General features: G+C 42.5%; 1 protein-coding gene and 1 long non-coding RNA gene across 2 annotated transcripts; one reads left to right on the top strand and one right to left on the bottom strand.

Moving 5' to 3' along the window:
• Positions 1-520: 520 nt before the first annotated feature.
• ARRDC3 (arrestin domain containing 3) lies at positions 521-14,559 on the bottom strand. Its single transcript, XM_065664047.1, has 8 exons — positions 14,081-14,559; positions 10,777-10,858; positions 8,152-8,299; positions 6,849-6,951; positions 6,214-6,470; positions 5,633-5,795; positions 4,651-4,805; positions 521-3,216 (listed from the first exon to the last, which is right to left on the bottom strand). The coding sequence occupies exons 1-8, from the start codon at positions 14,358-14,360 to the stop codon at positions 3,160-3,162; spliced, it is 1,245 nt and encodes a 414-aa protein (XP_065520119.1). The 5' UTR covers positions 14,361-14,559; the 3' UTR covers positions 521-3,159.
• LOC136006055 (uncharacterized) lies at positions 12,278-14,559 on the top strand. Its single transcript, XR_010608957.1, has 3 exons — positions 12,278-12,406; positions 13,017-13,966; positions 14,051-14,559. It is a non-coding gene; the product is annotated as an uncharacterized LOC136006055 (long non-coding RNA).
• Positions 14,560-20,023: the final 5,464 nt, after the last annotated feature.

Raw genomic sequence — 20,023 nt, 5'->3', positions numbered from 1 at the left:
CAGGTACCTTCAAACATCTGGTCACAGCACGTGTTCTGAGTGAATGGCCATGAGCATCTGCTCTACCCCACATGTAGGAGTCCCAGCTGCAAACCAGACCTGTGACAGTGCTCCCCTTCCCTGATGCTCTTCACAGAGCCCCATCCCAGCCCTCCATGGTAATATGGGCTGAGAGTACTGAAATTGGACTTCCCTGACATTTTGCTCAGCTCTAGAAGGAGCTTCCCCCTGTGTAGTTTGAGACAGGCAGTCTATGCATTCCTGGAATAAGTTCATGTGTTGTGTGATCATTGCAGTTGTTATTTTATACTTAGTTATGACATTCATGAGAGGTTGTTTTTTTTGTTGTTGTTGTTTTTTTCTTAAAAAAAAAAAAAAAAGTTTATTTTCCACAAGGAAGAGCAACAGGAAAAATTAAAACTGTTTTCCACACACTGTTTTCTTGGAACAGAGTCTACAAGGACATATTCAGCACCAAAACTAAAAACGAAACAAAAAAAGTACAAACAGCCATAGAATATAATCTATAAAGCAAACATTTAATATTGCACTTTGTTTCTCTAATGTTTGGATTTTACTTACTTTTTCCTAGTTCAGATCAGAATTCTCTATCAAATACTGGGCTACAACTGTGAACCTCATGTTTTGTAATGCTGAGAACTGACCAATACTTGTGCAAGAGTAATGCCTCTGAATAACTAAAACATAATTTGAACTGAAAAGTCTTGATTTTATAAGCTTATAGAATTTTTCACTCTTATCACAAAGGCTGTGATGCCATGTCAATTACTATGATATTGGTCAATCCTATTTCATACGCAATCTTCCATTATACTGTGGCAAGTACTTTAATGCTATGTATATCAGCAATTGTTCCCTAGTCTGTTAAAGTAACAAAAAACCAAAAAGGAAGTAAAACCACCAAATGCCCTTTGATGCCAACAATCCCATCAGCTTTTAAACTGTCTGGCTGAAGAGGACAGAGGAAGGGGACATTCACAAAATTGGCCTAGTAACATGCAAGACATCACCCAATTTCCTTCTTGCCCAACGCTCTTGCTCAAAGCCCAAAGCCTTTTAACTGAATCACTTAAAACGCGACTCATTTGTATTTTTATCACCCTGTTGTCAATTTTGAAACATGAATTGTTGTTCATGTTCTCATGAAGGCCACTTATGGAAAAGCCTATTTTGTTGCATTTATGAAGCCTTAAAAAAGAAGGCAGAGGTTTTTAAGAATGAGCACCACACAGCAACACCAGCCTCCTCTCTCCTTTCTGAGCTGTTTTATTGCACAAGGAGAGAGCTACTATGATGGATGACATCTTGATTTTTGTAAGTAGTCAAGACCAGAAGCCCATCCCTTTGTCAGTGGTCTGTGTTACACAACTTCTGAAAAGGAAAGTTGACTTTTGTTGTAAATCTCTAGCGCTTAAGTGCTGGTATTTGTGTTGCACATCTAATGGCTCCGTGGCACTCTCTTCTTCCTCGGGGCACACTCAAGGGCAAGTTCTCTTTCCATATGATTTCTTGCATTGTGAATGAATATACAGCAAAATTCTTTTTTCTTGAGAGTACCACAGAAAAATAAAGGGAAGCAATTCTAGCTAACTCATTTCTGAGTATGGCTGGTAACACTAATCTTGCCCAGTTTAATTATACTTCTAGCCTTACTATTCTTACAGTATCATAAACCCTGAAGATAATACAAAGTGCACAAACTGAGCTCTTAGCATAGTCCAAGCTCTTCCTGCAGTTTGAAATATACTTTCTACTAGAGACTCATTACATATAGAATTTCTGGTGATTAGATAACTATATATAAAAATAAATTTACTTTCCCTTCCCATCCCTACTACTTGAGATATTGAGCTGTCTATGAACCCTAGACAGTGTATGACTATTTCCTGTTAAAACTCTTGGGGCTGAGCTGGTACCTGCTGGTGTTGCTTTCATCTGTGCCATTATTTTTTAAAGCTTCACAACTTCAACATCTTTTTTCATGGTTCAGAAAGAGAAATGGGAATGAGAGTGGGTTTTGTATCTTTGTGTATGTCCCTATTCCAGATCCCCATCTTGAATAAAGAACAAAAACAGAACACCAAAAAAAAAACCCCAAAACAAAAACAAACAAACAAAAAAAAAACACCCACACCAAAAAAGAAAGAAAAAAAAGAAGTAGTAACAGTGCAACTTAACAAAACAAATAGCAATTCCAACAGTTTGGCAAGTGATGAGTTCACCTGAGATTAAGTGATTTTTAGGCAGTCTGTAACAAAATGCTGCTTTGTGGTTTATAGTAGAAAGGCAACAAATTCTTAAAAGTAATCAAGAAAGTATACAATCTTGATGAAGTCTATTATAGTTTCTTTCTATTAACTCTCCAACTCTCCACCCGCCCACCTCAGCCCCACATCTGTTGCTTATCTACTACAGCAGGCTGCAAAACATACAGCAAGAAGGATTGGCTTGAAGGCATTTGATGTTTGTAAATAAATCCACAACAGGATCCAAGCTGAAGAGGTGATACATGATCAGCCTACTAGGACAATTCTGAGCATGTGCATATGCAGGTAAAGTCCAGGCTACATTAAATTAAAAAAAAAAAAAAAAAAAAAAAAGTCAGTGCATTTGTCAAAGTCTGTTGCTGTTTTTTTTTTGTCTTTTTTTGTCAAAGCTTTCCTTTGCTCCTTATTGTGCGGACCACAAAGAAAAGAGGGGGTAACAACAGTCCAGCATAAATGAGAAAAAGCTGTAGTGACACTGAACCGCACAATGTAAGCAATGAGCATGTGCAAATTTCCAAATCATAAGAGGAAGCCATTCCTCTCTTACAATGTGGTTTGAGTGTTTTGACACACATGCCTGTAGATTAGTTAGTAAGGCTGCTCCTAGTATGTGCCAGTATTTAAGGAGAAGAAAGGAGGGGGGAGAGAAAAAGGGAAAGAAAAAAACCTCAGGTCTTCAAGCATGTGGAGCAGTCCTACAATGTTACTGTAGGCTTTAAAGCATGATCACAGGTTGTTTTCATTTATTCACCATACAGGCAAGGGCAAACCCACTTCCTCTGAAAGGGTATATCTCCACTATGACGCCTTGACCTTCAACATGGCAGGTACGATTCAAAACCCAAGTAAAGTCAGCTCTTCGTGGATTCCTTCAACGAGAGGGGCAGGATGGTCTTTCATTTGTGGGCTGATCTGGATTTGGATCAATCTAAAAAAAAGTAGGGGGAGAGGGGGGAGCAACAACAAGGCATTTTTAGAGTTAACTGCTAGAAAGAAAACCAATCCAAACACAAACCTGTCAGTTTTGGTGTGGTTAAGACAATCACAGTGATAAACAGCATTCCCAATCCAAAAGTTATTAAAAACTAACTGATAAACCTCTCATCAATTAGACAAAACTTTGAATGGTAGTGAAAAATTTTAAAATAGGAGTTGATAGTAATTTAAGGATAAGCAAAGAAAAACCTAATAAAATACTTGAAAAACCTACTTTAGTAGCACAGAAGTCTTGAATTATTTACTGTACACTAAGACAACATTGCTCATCTCTAAAAATGTAACTTAAAATTATTCCATTGATTTCAGAAGATGTTTTGCTTCAAAAGACAGTTATCAGTAAAAAGTCATTCTTATTTGAAATTATAATCTTTAAGCACCATAAAATGTCTCAGAAGTTTAGGTGTTCTATAACTTTCCTCTTCTTTCTTTCTATAAAAGGAACCAGGAGAACAACTTGCTAACTGAGGTCTCCAAAACTGGCTCGTAAGAACAGTTTAAGTGGACCATTCTGATCAGTTCATTTTATACAACCATTTTTTGAGGATAAAGAAGGCTTCCAATTCTTTAAGTACCTAAAATGAAAAGGACTTGAGTTGCATGCTAGGTTTCAGCTATAGGGGAGTCCTCGAAGAGGTCTCCAGAATACAGAAATGATGTCACTTTGCCCACTCGATAGCAGAGTACTGTTTCCAGAAAGAAGGGAAAAAAAAAAAAAAAGAAACAAAAAAGAAACAGTGGGTGAATTCAGGCAAGATTTAGCCAAAGGACACTATTTTACTTTTGTCCTGCACCTCTGCTTTTTCCTGAAATGCATCAAGGTGGAAAGCTTTTGAAGTTATGTCACAGTGGTTGAGTGGCTTTCACAGAACTAAAACCACAGCTGAAAGTGTTGAACTTTGTATCCTCAGAAACCCTCATCAGAAAAATACTGTTGCAATTTCTCTACATGGAACTTCTGAAAGCACAGCATTCACAGAAGCAAAAACACCCCACAGCTGTTTCAGAAAGAAGTAGAACTGAAAAACATGTTGTGCATCTACAGATCCATGTAAAGCAATGTAATATATGTGTAACACAGGGTTTTAATGAAGTTGCTAACAGGGCACATGACCATTTGGAAATTTCTACAAAATTTCAGCATTGTGAAGGATCCGGTAAACTGCTGATAGAATTCACCTGGCACATTGCTAAAAAAAAAAAACCAAAAAACAAACCCACTGCCTTATCCCCTGATCATCCTTTTAGTTGTTTCTCTTGATTTTAGGAAGGAGGAGACTTCCTACATTTATTCCACCATACAGAAATCAGAAAAACCACACAGAAATCAGAAAAATAACAGTGAATCACATTCTGAGGCACCTACTTCTGAATAGAGGGGTGGAGGCAGAAAACGGAACTCCTGGATATATGCAAACAATGGTCCTGGAAGCGCTCTCTCAAAGTCATCACAAGCACCTATGGGTGCAAGGCTGGACTGCCTCTGTTCCTCCGTGACCACTTCTGCATAGCTAGGAGGTGCTGCAGAGAAGAGGCAACACGCAGTTTGAACAAGTTCTTACGCACATCAAAATAAGTAACATCTTAAAACTTCTATCATTGTAAAATGCACAGGCAGGCAGGTAAATGACTTCAGTGCCTTTTTAACAGTTGCTGAACATGAAAGGTTTAAGATTATGCTTAAATCCAAGAGCAGACTAATTTATCCATGAGTAGACTAACTTACACTGCTTATTGTGGCTTAATTATCCCCTTAAAAACTGAAGCATACTCAGAAAACTGAATTTCTGTACAGGTATGAATTATAAAATGTTACATTCTCCCAGGCTCCAAAAAACTGTGCAATTAATATATAAATAGGGATACTTATTCATTATGTGAAAACAGAAGGAAGGAGAGACAGTTTCTCCTTTGACAGGAGAGACCTCCCGTTGAAATGAATTATGTTATCTTTCTACAAATCCTTGACTTACACTAAGGCTGGCAAAGGACACCACAAGCTGCTATTCTGACAGATTACAATGCCTTTTAACCAAGGATGCAATTGGGATACCAAAGGAAGAATTAATTCTGTACACATACAAAGGCATCCTGCGCTTCCACTTGTGCCAGCTTCCAAGCACCTGTTATTTCACTGCTTGTCCCTGAGAAATGAAGGCATAGAGGGAAGTCCACTCTTCTACAGAGGACAAGCAGATGACAAGGAAACATCCACATGAGACTTCCTATGGCCTTTATTATTGAGGATGTAATCTGGGTCTGTCTGCATGACAGCAATGAATAAAGCAGACAAAAAAAACACACACCTCAAAACAAACTAGCAAATTGGATTTGTATTGCCACCTTACCTTCTGGTCTTTCAGGCAGTGTCAGACCAAGCCAATTCATGTTCATGCTACACTGGCTGCTCACACTCGATGTTCTGCTACCAAATGGATGTAGAGGAATGGTACCAATGACCAGTGGTAAGTTAAGAAATAAATCCATGGCGCCTGGAATATCAACATATACCTAAAAATCAAAACCAAGAAGTGTGTGATTAAAATGTATGTTCATACGAGCACTTCAGAATTATTAGGCTAAGTTATTTGTCCCTGGAAATTTCCACAAGGAACTTAGGTTTCTTATTGTCTGTTCTAGGTCCAATGACCCTATGGGGACAAAAAGCTCTCAGAGCCAAAAGCAGCTCAGGAATCTTAACGTAAGCCTCTCATGGAAATTTTGCCTACTTGTAAAACACTCATTTAGCTGGCATACCACAACTGTTTAAGAACATGCAGGATTTAAACTGAATTTATGTACAGAAGTCAACAGGACACTAACACCAGGAGATGTACTTCTTTAATAACTGGTTAGCACAGAATGCTCTATTAGCAGTTCACAAGGTGGAAACTACTCATGCTCAAGTGAAAAAGACCACCCAACATACCATCAGCGAGTACTCCACACGGATTATACTACAGTCAAGGATTGAAGGGGAAACAGGTGGAATTTTCAATTGTTTGCCATTCCAGGTTTCTGTTTTGCCAGACGACAAGGATTCCCCACGAAGGTTAGCAACAAGCTGTTTGACTTCCTTCATTTTCCCTTTGGCATAAAATGCCTGTGTTTGGTAAATGGCTGCCTTTGGCACCACCACACGGGAAGAGCAGTTCTCAATCTCAGCAAAGATCTGAATCGATTCACCTGAAATAAAACAGAATTTCATGCTCTTTTTATATCTATAAGGGTAAGGAAATTGCCACATTCTGTGTATTGTTAGAATGCACTTGGATACTGCTAATAATGCTATACTTTGAAAAGCATTTATCTATGCTAACAGGATCAGCCCAAGCTAATTGAAAAGAAAAATGCACAGGTCTAATAGAAGCGTATGTTTTTCAACAATCTGGAGCCACAAATAGTTGTTCACAAAATTAGTCATTAAGAAAGTATCAGGACTGCTGAATAAAGACCAAGGCAGTAAAAATAGTTCAAATATTTTGTTTATATAAAAGCAGCTAGCATAAAGTGTCATTTTAAAGGGAAGGCAAAACATTTCCTATAATTACTTCTGTTACATACCTGGTGTGTAGCCCTTCCTTTCAATTTTGGCACTTAAGGATATTGGGCCTGAGGTACAAAACCAACAACAGAGAGTCTTTTCTTTTGTGCCTGCTTGGGGTGACTGCAAGAAAAGAACATTGCCCATTTAATTACGAGTTCCACAAATCTCTTCAAACCATTGTAATCAACATAAGCGATTTTTGTAATGTACTGCTTATGGATTTTGATAAACATTGCTAGTTTAGAGGCAAAAAAAGGCTCAAGCAATTTAAAAGGCACTATGCAGATTCAAGCTTTATTCCAACTCTATTCCTTATTAACACTGCCTTTTCTGCTACACTTCATGCTACAGTTAAAACTACTGTGTAACTGAAGAAAACTATAAAGCCTATATATCCCAACGCAGTGTTGACAGAGCTTTTAATTTTGCAGTAAAATAGAACATCTACACTATTTCAGAAACAGTAACTAAAGTACTGTAACCTCAACTCCTGCCATTTCCTCTGTTTCAGAATGATCCCATTTCATCTATATTAAACAGACTTTGCTATTTTACACAGTATCAGGATTTAGGACTTGATCCAAAACCCATTGAAGTCAAATGGAAGTCCTTTGATTTTAACGGAATTTGTGCAAGGCCAAAGTCCCTTTACAAGTCTGATTTTTCACCCATACATACAAGAAACCTATTTCAATGGACTTTGAGATTTCTCTCCCCTTCACAGATTAGAATTTGGAAATGGGGGGAGGGTGTGTGTGTGTGTGTAAGGAACTTCAGGCCAGATTGAAATCAAATCCTCATTGAAAGCAATTGTGATACTGAAATTATTTTAAAGAAATGTCATTTCAGAGAAAGATTATACAGAGTTGTGATTATTTCTCCCCATTGATAGAAAACTATCTATATGCAAATTATTAATTATGAACGCCAGTATATTTTTTACTTTGCATTTTTAAGTTAGCAATCTCACTGTAATATTGTTTCACTGTTCCTTCCAGAGATTATTATTTATGCAAAATCAAAAAAGGAACAGTTATCCGTTTTCATTCTTAGTGACACTTACAATTTAGTATTGTAAATTTAATTTGACAAAGCCATATTACACATCTTAAAAGTGAAGCAACTCTAAGTACAGGAAAACATAGCTTTCAAAATACCAGTAGTTACAGAGTTGCTGAAATTATGTAATAATACTTAGAAGATCAGCTGTAGCTAAAGCAGCGAATAAATATTATGTAAAATTCGATGTGGATATTGTTTCAGTAATTATACTTAATTATTTTTATGCCAGAAACAAAGAATAATTCTGTCAATTCTTACCAGTAATGAAGGAGTGTTGATATCTATATGTTCAAAGACTGTAAATTCCTTCTTTAATTTTACTGGTAGAAACCAAGGCCTATGCAATTCGGCTTTCACCCAATAGCGCACACTGCCATGTCTGCCTTCGAATGAGGTAGCAAGTGGTCTGTGCAGGACACAAAGGTCAAAACTGAGTAAAGTCTTTTCTGTCTAATAATGATACAATTGATCAGATCAGGGATTAGTATGTAGAATTGCATTTTTAATACATTGTAGTATTTAATGTAGCATAACTTATTTGCCAAGTTTCCGTATCTTGGGAAAAAATCAAAGATTAAAAGATGGGAGAAAAAATCATCTCCAATTCATCCTTCTATGGTTTTGCACAGATTGTAAGGATTGATCAAAAACTTGCACTACAAAATGCCAGGAGAGTACACATTTCCTTTAAACTTAAGAGGCCACTTTCTCATCTGGAGTTTGCCCTTTTAAGGCCATATTATGACTACCAACTGAAAAGTAGTATTAGTATCAACCAATTACTGTTTTCAGTATTGTATTTTGTAAATTAGGGTATTGTTTACTTGGCTTGAACCTTGGTGTCAGGTTAATTTTGGCACCAAGTCAGCACTTTTACAGTTTGCTTCACTGTAAGCAGAGTAAGTACTTCGAGTTCTGAAGAGAAAGGCTATTTTGAGTACCTTCTAATTCTCCTCTACCCTGTAAGACCAGCTCGAAACATTTATATTATATAAGGATGTACATATGTGCATGTATGCATATAAAGATACATATACACATGAGATCATCAAGACTATTCTGCTTTGAACTCTGGCAGAGGAAAAGTCCTTTTCTGGGAGCTGGAGCAGAAACCATGTGGAAATGATCTCCAGCCTTTCAGCATCACAATTTTTTTTTCCTGTAACATCATAAAAGACAAAACATCTTTATATTCCAGTTACCTCTAATTAGTAGTAGACTTTACTATGTTTTGAATACACTCTAATATATAAATAAAAAATAAATTATCTGCAAAGCTTCCATACTCTCTACAGGGAAAAATATTAGCCATGCTAGTACTTTACTAGCCTGATTCTTTCAGTTACAGGTGCAACTTCTTGAATTGCACATCTGAAACCCTTACTCACCCCCTTAATAATCCAAATAAAGGATTTTTCTAATCTGTATTCAGTGTTTCACCTGGCCCCATATTCAATAGGCCAAGTGTTTGTTGTCTTTCTTGCCATAGCTGCTTTGTAGTTTAAGAAAATTTTGGAAGTATTCTATGGACACAAAATAACAAGTAGGCAGACAGTGTCAAACTTCAGGCTTCTAATGCCAGCCTTTGTCTTTTTCAAGTATTATTATCGACAGCTATTTTCACAATCCTTCAGGTCACTTAAAGGTGAGCTTTGACCAATAACGGCAATGTTTTGCTAGCCATCTATTTAATTTCAAGCTAAGCATTTCACATTCGTATAAAGAATGTTTTGCTTTCTTGTATTTAAAGACCCTTCCAACTCAATGGAAGATCAGTATTTGCCATATTTCCCCAGAATACTAAACTGCCTTTAAAATTCTCCACATATACAGGTCTTCCCTTTTCCAGTAAGGTTTACTTTAGAGTACTGTGCTGTTCACTTAGAACTGACCTGTAGAAGTGTTTCTTCATCTGCAGGTTCTGCTAACCAGAACCTCTAATAAACAGATTGTTTATCATTTTAATATTAGGTACAGAGCTATTTCACATAAGACACTGCTGATTTTTTTCAACTTTGATTTCACCACTTGCCTTTTACAGCAGAAAGCTCCTTTTTTCCACCTACGTTGAGACCCCATCTATTCTTCTGCAGTTAATTTTATTGCAACCTGTATTTTTAGATGATTTCCATACTGGGGGCTCCCCAGTTACAAAACTTTAATTCACATATGTCAGTGTCACACGTTCCAGGCTTGGGGGGTGGGGAAGGGGTGGGTGGGTGCAGGGCACACGTGGGACAACCTTTTAGCACTTCTGTTCTCACTCTTGCTTTAACTTTGCTTTTTGAGAGTAATGGGATTAAGCACGGGACATTCTTCTTGCTTCATCCACCCATCCTTCTGCTTATTTCTGTCCCAGGCCTTCTGCATAAAGGCCAGCCTGGGTACATACACCATACTCAAACAAGAACAACCTCTTCTTTTGTTCAAACCTAGTAAAACTTGCCGCATCTGTACCAGACTGAGCTCAAACAATCCACCTGTGATCTTATCTCTAGTTCTGCTGGTCTGTATGGCTCCAATAAACTGTTGTTGGGTTAGAAGGCATCTCAGCCACTCTGCAGTACTCCAGTGACAGTTCAAATTTCCCCTCCCTCCTCTTCGGAAGGAATGAAATATTGGAAGAGCTATTAAGGCAGTAGGATTTCGTCAAAAGAAAGTGCCCAACTGGGCAGCAATGAGCTCACATTTTGTGCAAAGTAAGAACTTAAAGGAAGTGTATTACCAGTTTAAAAGCAACCTCTTCAGTTTAGTGAGATTATGTCCTCCACTGCATGTCAGAGCACAATTCCTACCATTGAAAAGGTTTCCCCTCCACCCAAGCAAGGAGTTTTGCTCAGGAGGGTGGGCAGCAGGGCCTCAGGACTGTGTGCAGGCACTTACGTCTGTGGAAGCTCGAAGCTGAATGCATATTCGTGCCTTCCTGAATGGATGGTGTGAAGGCCTTCTTCTGAATTGTCATCATCTAGAAGGGGGGAAAAAAAAATCCAACATGCTATTCTACCTGCACACATTTTAGATCTTACACACACTTCTCTTCCGGAAAAAAAAAAGATTTACACACTTGTCACAGCACTTGAGAACATGGTGTCCCAGAAACAAGGGTCTTCGGTCCATTCATATTAACTGGTGGATGTGGGGACAAATCTCACCTACAGAAGCGTAGGCAAGACTGTCGGGTTCACCTTACAGAGAGGCAGAGATTAATTCGCATTAATTCATATTCCCTCATATTTATATGCTTCAATTTATAATCCTGCTTCCGAACAGTGACACAGTTGCAACTGCTGCCATTTCAATGCCTGCCTGCAAGATCTGCAATGCATATCATGCCTTTGACTGTTACTCCTAGTTAAAATGATACAGGGATGTCTCTTTAACAGAATTAAGCGATCTGCATTAAGTCTGGTACATAAGATCAAGTTTAGAAACTCGGTCTCCTTTTATCTCCTGGCTGGCCGGAGTGCCCGCGAATTGATCACCAAAAAAAGAAGTGGAAAAGGGGAAAAAAAACCCAACAGGTGTTCAACCACCACCTGCAAAGTACCAGACAAATTCAGGGGCACAGAAAAATGGCCAAGCTGCCAGATTAACACTGTCTAGAGCTAAATTTTTCAGGTTTTGATAGGTTATCTTGCTTGGACAGCCAGATCCAGATATTTTCTGGTTCCTTCAAGAAACCTGACCTTCATTTATAGGCACAATTTCTTGTATGCCTTTGAGCAGGGCAACATACTTGCAGTTTATTCTGCGTGATTACCACAAAGCCAGAAAAACACTGGCTCCATCAAAGTGAAAGTTGAGAGAAAAATAACCGAGCGACCCCACATAAAAAGGGATAGAATAATACAAGGTGGATGCAGCGAGACAGCACAAAAGGCAACCACTTATATTTAATGGTCTGAAGCGTTAATGGAGACACACACAGGGTAATTTTTAAGTTCCCATTGTCCTACAGAGAACGCCGATGCTCCCCCCACCCTGCAGCGCACCGCAAACGCGGAGAGATTTTTAGAAAGAGAAATAACCCAAAATTAAGTAAAGCCCGCACTAGCAGGCTATAGACACAAATGAGCCTTCAGCTCGCAGCGCCACGAAACGAATGTCAGGAAAAGGATGAGGCAGTGTGTGCCGGCGTGGGGGTGTGCAGTGTTTTTTTGGGGTGCTCTGGGTTGGTTTTGGGGTGGTCCCGTCGCGGCGCTCCGCTCTCCTCCCCTCAGCGCAGCCCCATCCTGCTCCCCCCCCGCCCGCCAGCTCAGCAGTCCCGCCGCGCCGGGCGGCCGCGCTGTGGTAAACAAGTGCTGAGCTGTCAATCAGGGGCCAGGCTGGAGCAGGAGCCGACCGGCCTAAACCGGCGCGAGCGGATCCCAGCCAGCCGCTCATATACATACGGTATACGTTACACACGCCACATTCGCTCAGCCAGCTCCGTTCCCCGCCGGCACAGAAAGGGAGGGAAGGCGGAACGCTGCTCGCCCCTTCTGCCAAGACTTCCCCCTCCCGGGACTACCAGGTACAAGCGGAGCGACGCGACCGTCCGCGCCGCCCGCAGAGGGGCTTCCCTCAGGGGAGCGCCCCCCTGCCCGCCTCGCCCCGCCCCTCTGCGGGCAGGGGAACCTGCTCCCTCGCCCCGCCAATCAGAGGCTGGCATCGCCTTAGCAACAGGCCAACAAACCAAGACCGGCCAATCAGAGCACTGGCGGGGGGCGCGGCCTGTGCCGCCAGCTCAGGGGAGCGGCGCCCAGGAGCAATCATTGAAAGTCGGCGGCGGGCCCCGGGCCCCGTCCCTTACCCCCTCCCCGACCCCCCAAAACATTCCCACTCTGGGGAATATCCCGCCTCGCGAACGCACCCCTCCCAACTCGCGGGTTTGGTCCCCCCGGTGCGTGAGGCTCGTGCGTACCCGCACGGTCCTGTCACCCGCGACCCGGAGGTGGGCAAAGTTTCGCTCGCGCGAGCAGTCCTGAGGCGGAGGAGGGGATGAAGCACAAGCGACTTCGTTCGTGAGGTGAAAATAATTAAAAGGCGTTAGAACGAACTGCGTTGGTTTCTGAAACGGTTGATAATGGGCTCGGTGCAGCCGGAGTTCTCTAAAAGAATCGCATTTTTTTTTCCCCTCAAAGGGAAGGGAAATATCCCATCGCTGCAGTATTTAAGGAGCAAGAAGGCGGCAGGAGCTGCACCACAATTACATAACCGGCTTTTAACACTATTTTCCTGTGCTGGGGAATTAAGTCATCGCCACCACCTGACGCGTGCGGCCAATCTGCGCGGAGCGGGCGGACACCCCCCCCCCCAGCCCCCCCCTTCCTCCGGTCCCAAACAGGATTGAACCGCTTCGAACAAAGGCTGCGAACTTCGTGAAAAAAACAACCTCCGGGCCCCGGCCCCGCACCCCGCGGGCGGGTGCGGGGGGACCCCTCGGCCGAGGGAGCCCCGCGGCGGCACTCAGCTCCCGGTTTTGTGAGGGATGCGCCGTGATGCAAACCCCCACCCCACCCTTTGCTCCCCATCAGGGTACATCTGTACATCGAGGTGTCCCCCACTCCCTCCCCCCGTACCCCTATCCCCGGGGGGGGGGGTAGAGAAAGGAAATTAAAGCGATTTACTCGAAGGGAGTAACCCCCCGCCCTCCCCATTACACGTGTATCAAAATATGCCACGGGGATTTTTTTATCTGCAAATAAGTAATCCTAACTATAAATAACGATAATCACATTATCCGCCCGAAAATCAGAACCCCGATGTGTCAAAAACTCTGCTTTCATGCTTTTGTTCTTCAGGGCTGCCCACAAAGTCGGGTATTGCCTGTCCGGGGTTGTTTAAGAGCTGCTTTTACCACAGAGGGGCATGCTGATAAGTCTCACAAGGCTAAAAAAAAAATAATAAAAATATCGTGTTTAAAAAGGTAATAAATATAAGGTGTTACTGTCTCCGTTTAAGGGCAGGTAGCTGCACAAAGTCTGGCTTGCAGGCACTTCGCAGAGGCAGCTCCAACATTCATTAATTACCCCAGTAAGGCTGCTGGCTCATTAACATGAAAAGGACAAGCGGCGATACAAGAATATATACAGTAAGTATACATATACAGCTAGCAAATAATATGGCAATTTACAGACCCCATTGCTTACCTAACAAATAATATGCCTATTTACAGATCCCACTGCTTACGCAGGACAGCGCTCACCTCTCTCGTGGCCGACCAGGACGTCCTTATGGTTGAAATACTCCACTTCCTCCGTGTAGTTCTGCGTGTAGGCAGTGTTGGATCCAGCATTCCGCGACTCGGTCCAGCGAACCTTCGCGTGTCCCCTTGCATGGATTTTGAGCGATTTCACTCGGATTTCCCCGGTCACTTCTAAACTGACCCTTCCTGAGACTGTATCCCCACTGGAGTATACGGGGACATTGCTGTCATTCAGACAGTCAAAGCTTATTGTCAAACTCTTCACCTTTCCCAGCACCATGGTTTTTTAATAGCAAAGCGTACAAAAATAGACTGTAAAAAAAGGGAGAAAAAGATAAAGAAGCGAGTGGGACCGCCTCAGGCGAAGGGCGGCCCGTGCTCTACTGCCCGCGCATCGGGGGGGTCGGGGGGGGGGCGGACGCCGCCGAGCGCGGCCCGGCCCGGCCCAGCGCGGGGGGCGCCGCTGCCGCCGCTGCCCGCTCCCTACAAAGGCACTGCCGCCGCCGCCGCACCCGCCTTATAAGCCCTCTGACAAACAAGCCCTGCCGCGCATGCGCCGCACCCCCAGCTGCCTCCCTCTTGAGGCGGGGACAGCCCAGCAGCCGCGGCGGGGTGGAGCGGAGATAAATAGTGGGGTGAGCTCGCCGGCTGGCAGACCGTAACCGAACGGGAGAGGGGTGAGCGGGCTGGCCGCTATGCTTTAAATTCTCTCCACGGCGGTTCTGGGTGTGAGTGTGGAAGTCTTTTCCACTGCTGTTTCATAGAACCAGCTGGGTTGGAAAAGACCTTTGAGATCATCGAGTCCAAATACTATCCCAGCACTTCAAAGTCCACCACTAAACCACGTCATTAGGGGCTCTCCCTGCACGGTTTGTGAACGCTTCAGGGAGGGTGGCCACCGCTGCCCTCGGTAGCCTGTTTCAATGATTGACCACCCTCTCTGTGAAGAAATTGTGCCTAGTATCCAACATAAACCTCCCGTGGTGCAGTTTGACGCTGTTTCCTCTTGTCCTGTCACTTGCTCCTTGGTAGAAGAGACCAGCCGCCTCCCCGCTCGCTCCTCCCTTCAGGTAGTTGTAGAGAGTGATGAGATCCCTCCTGAGCTTTTCTTCTCCAGACTAAACTGCGAGTTACCTCAGCCGTTCCTCATCAGCTTTGTGCTCCAGGCCCTTCACCAGCTTATTTACCCTACCTACCCCTGAGGTGCCATTTTTTTGGTGAACGTTCTCGGTTCAGTTACTTAATGCTGCATTGTTAATTCTCACAGCCCTCCCCACTGACACCAGGTTTTCATGAGATGAGGTAGCTGTGGGTAACCATCCCCCTTGTCTAGCTGCGGTACTTTCAGAGTTTGCACTGCTAAGTAACTTATTCCAAAAGTACATTCCCCTGTTTACAGGTTTTCTCAAGTAAAAATAGTCCTGTTTGACTTGACCTGACATCTGGTGGAGGTTCTCGTGCTTTTCCACAACCGAAGACTGTGGCCTCGGAGTCTGGTAGGACTTTTTATGTTTTTGCACCATCTTGTGGTATGAGTTCATACTTAGATCATAGAATTTGTTGGCAAAGACCCTTAAGATAATGGAATCAAACCGCGAAAAGATAACTTTAAGATAAGCAGAGGCGTTTCAGTTCCTCTCCTGCTAATGCTTTTGCTGTTGCTGTCACATCTTTAGATGCAGTTGGTCTCATGCATATGTTTGATTGCATGTTTGTCACTGGCACAGGTTGCCCGGAGAGGCTGTGGATGCTCCATGCCTGGCAGTGTTCAAAGCCAGGCTGAACAGGGCTTGGAGCAACCTGGTGTAGTGGAAGGTGCCCCTGCCTGTGGGAGGGGGTTGGAACTGGATGAGCTTTAAGGTCCCTTCCAACCTAAACCATTCTGACTTTAAGGAAGGTGAACTTTACCAAAGTTGTGGTGGATGCACCATCCGTGGAGACATTCAAGGCCAGGCTGTATGTGGTTCTGGGCAAACTGATCTAGTTGAAGATGTCCCTGCTCATTGCAGGGGGGTTGGACTAGATGACCTTTTGAAGGTCCCTTTCGACCCAGACTATTCTGTAATTTGTACATAATCAGGATACAGTGTGCATTTACTTTCTGATACATATGACGTGCTTTGTGTACTGCTTGTGTTCGCCCATGCTGAGGAGAAAGATAAAATAAGCTGTTGTAGACCTTCCCCTGTGTATCATCTGCAGACGTTGTAGCCCTAACTTGCCTCCTCTCTCACTAGGGTTCCTGTCTTTTTTGCACATTCAGTTTCTGGACAGACAACTTGAGGCTACCACAGCTGCTGTTGGGATGAGGGATGTGCACAAAGTGTTCCATGCAAGCAGGTTGCTGGGAACATCGCACCATTTTCAAGCTTGTGGGTCATCTTCCAGGACTTTAGGTTTTGCTGGTTTGCAGACACTTACAAGTCCTGACAATGCAGCAGACGGAGCAGTAGACAGCTCTTTTCTGTTCCTGAATTGCTGTCTGGAGAAAAATGCAGCGGATGGTAGCCTGGCTCCTAGTGGACATCTTGAGGACAACTGTAATTGTGAGATACTGCAGCAGGGAGATAGCTGCAGTTTGGAACAACTGAGGGCTGCATGCAGGGTTGAGCCTTCTTGAATGTTTTTCCAAAAACATAAAAATGAGTCTGCTGAAATCAGTGGGACATTTGGATACCCATGGAATACAAAATCCCACAATCTTTGAAGCTCTCTGATTTGCATATATTGCTATGCAGTTTTTCTAAGCTAATTACAAAATATCCTGAGTAATCAGATGCAATTATTTACATGAAAGTTGACCCAGTTTTCAAGGCTAATTTCAAATCCCTTTTACAAATCTTGGTGGGAAAAAAAACAAGCAAACAAAGCAAAGGCAATTTCATGTTCACTTTCTGCTATGCACCCAAGCAGCTGAGCTGAGCTCTGCTCTCATATGAAACAATTATCCTCTTTTTCCTAGTGCCTCTGGCAGAAAACTTTCCTCTGTTTTTTTTTTTTTTTTTTTAATTAATTTCTATTATCTCTTCCATGAAACATGAGTGTCCTTCCTGCAGCACTTCAGCTTCGTATCCTTTGGACAAAGAGAATGGACTGGGAATAGCACTTCCTGTGTTGCATCCTGTTGGTTATCATGGGCACAGCTATAAAGTCCTGAGTCACAGGATTTTGTTATGAATCTGTCAGGGTTTCGTAGGGCAACTTAAGGTCTGAGACTCAGGCAAGGTAAGAAGCTCCTCTCTAGCAGACGGGTTTAGACCTCGTGAGTTCAGAGCAGAGTTTCAAGTTCACCAGAACTGCACACAAATTGTTATATTGGTCTCTTGTGTAATACAAAAGCCCCCTCCTTTTAAATACGTCTTTTGTCCACTTGTGGTTGCTCTCCTACCAATCTCTTACCCTCCCACCCATCTTACACCCCTGTGTTTAACTGAGAGCAGTTCAGACTGGGTGGGTGCCTGCTGCTCAGCCCTTTTCCCTGCCAGCCCACCACCTCCTTGTGGCTGGGTTCATAGAATCACAGACTGCTTTGGGTTGGAAGGGACCTTAAAGCTCATTCAGTTCCAACCCTCTGCCACGAGCAGGGACACCTTCCACTAGACCAGGTTGCTCTGAGCCCTGTCCACCCTGGGTTTGAGCACTGCCAGGGATGGGGCAGCCACAGCTTCTCTGGGCAACCTGTCCCAGGGCCTCACCAGCCTCACAGAGAAGAACTTCCTAAGATCTCATGTCACATCTCCCTTCTGTCAGGTTAAAGCCATTTCCCTTGTTCTAGGTTATTTTCCCACCAGACATGCCACCCACCATCTCTTTGCTGCTCTTCTTTCTGATCCCACACCAGCTTGCTTCCAGTCACCTTCTAGATCATCATACCATTATGTGTTTTTATATGTAAATTAAATCTGGAGCACTAAATTGGCTGACAGGATTTGGTTAAGCCTGTGTGGTAAATAATAAACTTTAGATAGACAGTTCTGCAGAATTATATATTCATGCATTTCCCACATCCTGCCAAAAAGTCACACATAGGCTCCATCTCGGCAGCTTTCCTATTCAATACCTCTCATAGTATGCTATTAATGTTTGTTGTTGTCCTCATCATTTATATGTTTCGTGCCATCTTGTGGCAAAGAGGGTGAACTGCCTCCGCTTTTACCAAGTGAAAGGTGAAGACTGCTTGTCAAAATCAAGCATTTTCTTAAAAAAATGAATCCTGATTTTATTTAAATAGCTAACATGCTATGAAGTGTAACTGAAAGAGTTATTCAGCTGTTGTTTTCGTATGTTTAGTTAACTGTAAATACTAGCTAGTTTTCAGTTTTTATTTTTCCAAATGAACCATCCTTTAGTTACATATTAAAAGTTTTATAGATCCTGAAACAGGATTTTAAAAGTTGAATTAAAGATGATCAAGTCTTATAATTTTAGATCAACAATAGGCCATGAAGACTTAGTTTGTACACAGAGTAGTTATTATTTGTGAGGAGCCTCCAGTAACCTTTCTCAGGCCTTGTACATGATAGGCTCCATGTAGAAGTCCACATAAAGTTTAAAAAAAAAACCAAACCCAATGTATTTTTTCTTTCTTTTTTTTTTTTTTTTTCCTTTGGCTGATGAAAACCATGAAGGTGATGCTCTATTTATTACTGTAGTCGGTAGCTCCAAGGAAGAGAGCAATATTCCACCCTCTATAAGGAGATAAATATTAGACCTTACTTAACAAACCATTTCCTGAAACTGGCAAACTCTCCCTTGTACTTCTTTTCTTTTTTTTGTCTTCTATTTTTATTTTCCCCTCCTTTAGAAGGGAAGCAGGGCTTGCTTTCACTCTTTGGTCGTGGTGGTGCTAAGGACTGTGCTCCTCTGTTATCTCGTTCATACTGCTTTTGCATCCTCTCTATGTATGTCTCTTTTTGATAACAGTTTGCAGAGAAATCCTGTAATAGATGTGGCTATAAAATGCCCCCAGGATTTTTGTTTTTGTTGCAGGATCTTTCCCAATATCTGGCAAAAGCAGAAGAAAGACTTTTAAAATACTTGGACTAGAGATTTGTAAGAAAACTAAGAAGATTTTTATTCCCGTTTCTTTTGGTTCATCAAAGAAACACATGCCAGCTTTGCATTTCAGAATAGAGAGGTATATACTGTGATTTTATCTCCAAAAATAAGTTGTTAGGTTTTTCGTAAGCAAGGATTATGGGAGAAGTAATATATTCTATTTGCAGACTGGTTTATATGCTGGAAAAAGAACAGACCACCTTTCAGCACACCAGCTTTTCCCTTGCTTTGTTTCAAACCTTTAGTAAGGCAGTAATTTTAACAAGAAAGTGACCCCGAAGAGAGCTGAGTTCTGTTTTACACCATCTATTTTGCTTCAACTTTCTAAGTTTTATTAAACCAATAAGTGCATCCAATCTGACTTTATTACCGAGACAAGCATTTCAGCAACAAGAGTGATGGTTATCGCTGTTAGGGAATTGGTTAGGCTGTTAGGCTAGTGGTTAGGGAAGCCATGCTACTGTCTTTATTCCTGGCCCCATAAGCAATGTGAAAGTGATGCCTGTCTCCTCTTTGTTGGCAAGTGCTCTTAAGAAGTGAAACATGGGCTCTGTGTACCCTTTGTTGGCTCAGCAGCTCTGCAGGGAGTCTTTCCAAGTGTGCAGAAATAAAAGCGCAGGGTGGTCAGCACTGCAAGTCAGCCTTCATACCCACACCAAAATCAAATTGGCAGGGGGAGGCAGCTGTGGGAATGGGAGACGTATGTGGCTTTGTGCTGGAACCTCAGCATGTGAAGATGCTCAGACAGAGGGTAGTGATGCAAGGTGGTCTGCTGAGCACTGGAGCAAGGTCCTACACCTGGGTCAGGGCAATCCCAAGTACAAATACAGCCTGGTTGGAGACTGGATTGAGAACAGCCCTGAGGAGAAGGACTTGGGGATGTTG

Source organism: Lathamus discolor, chromosome Z (genome assembly GCF_037157495.1).
Source record: "Lathamus discolor isolate bLatDis1 chromosome Z, bLatDis1.hap1, whole genome shotgun sequence".
NCBI lineage: Eukaryota > Metazoa > Chordata > Aves > Psittaciformes > Psittacidae > Lathamus > Lathamus discolor.
This window is presented reverse-complemented; position numbering and strand designations above follow the sequence as displayed.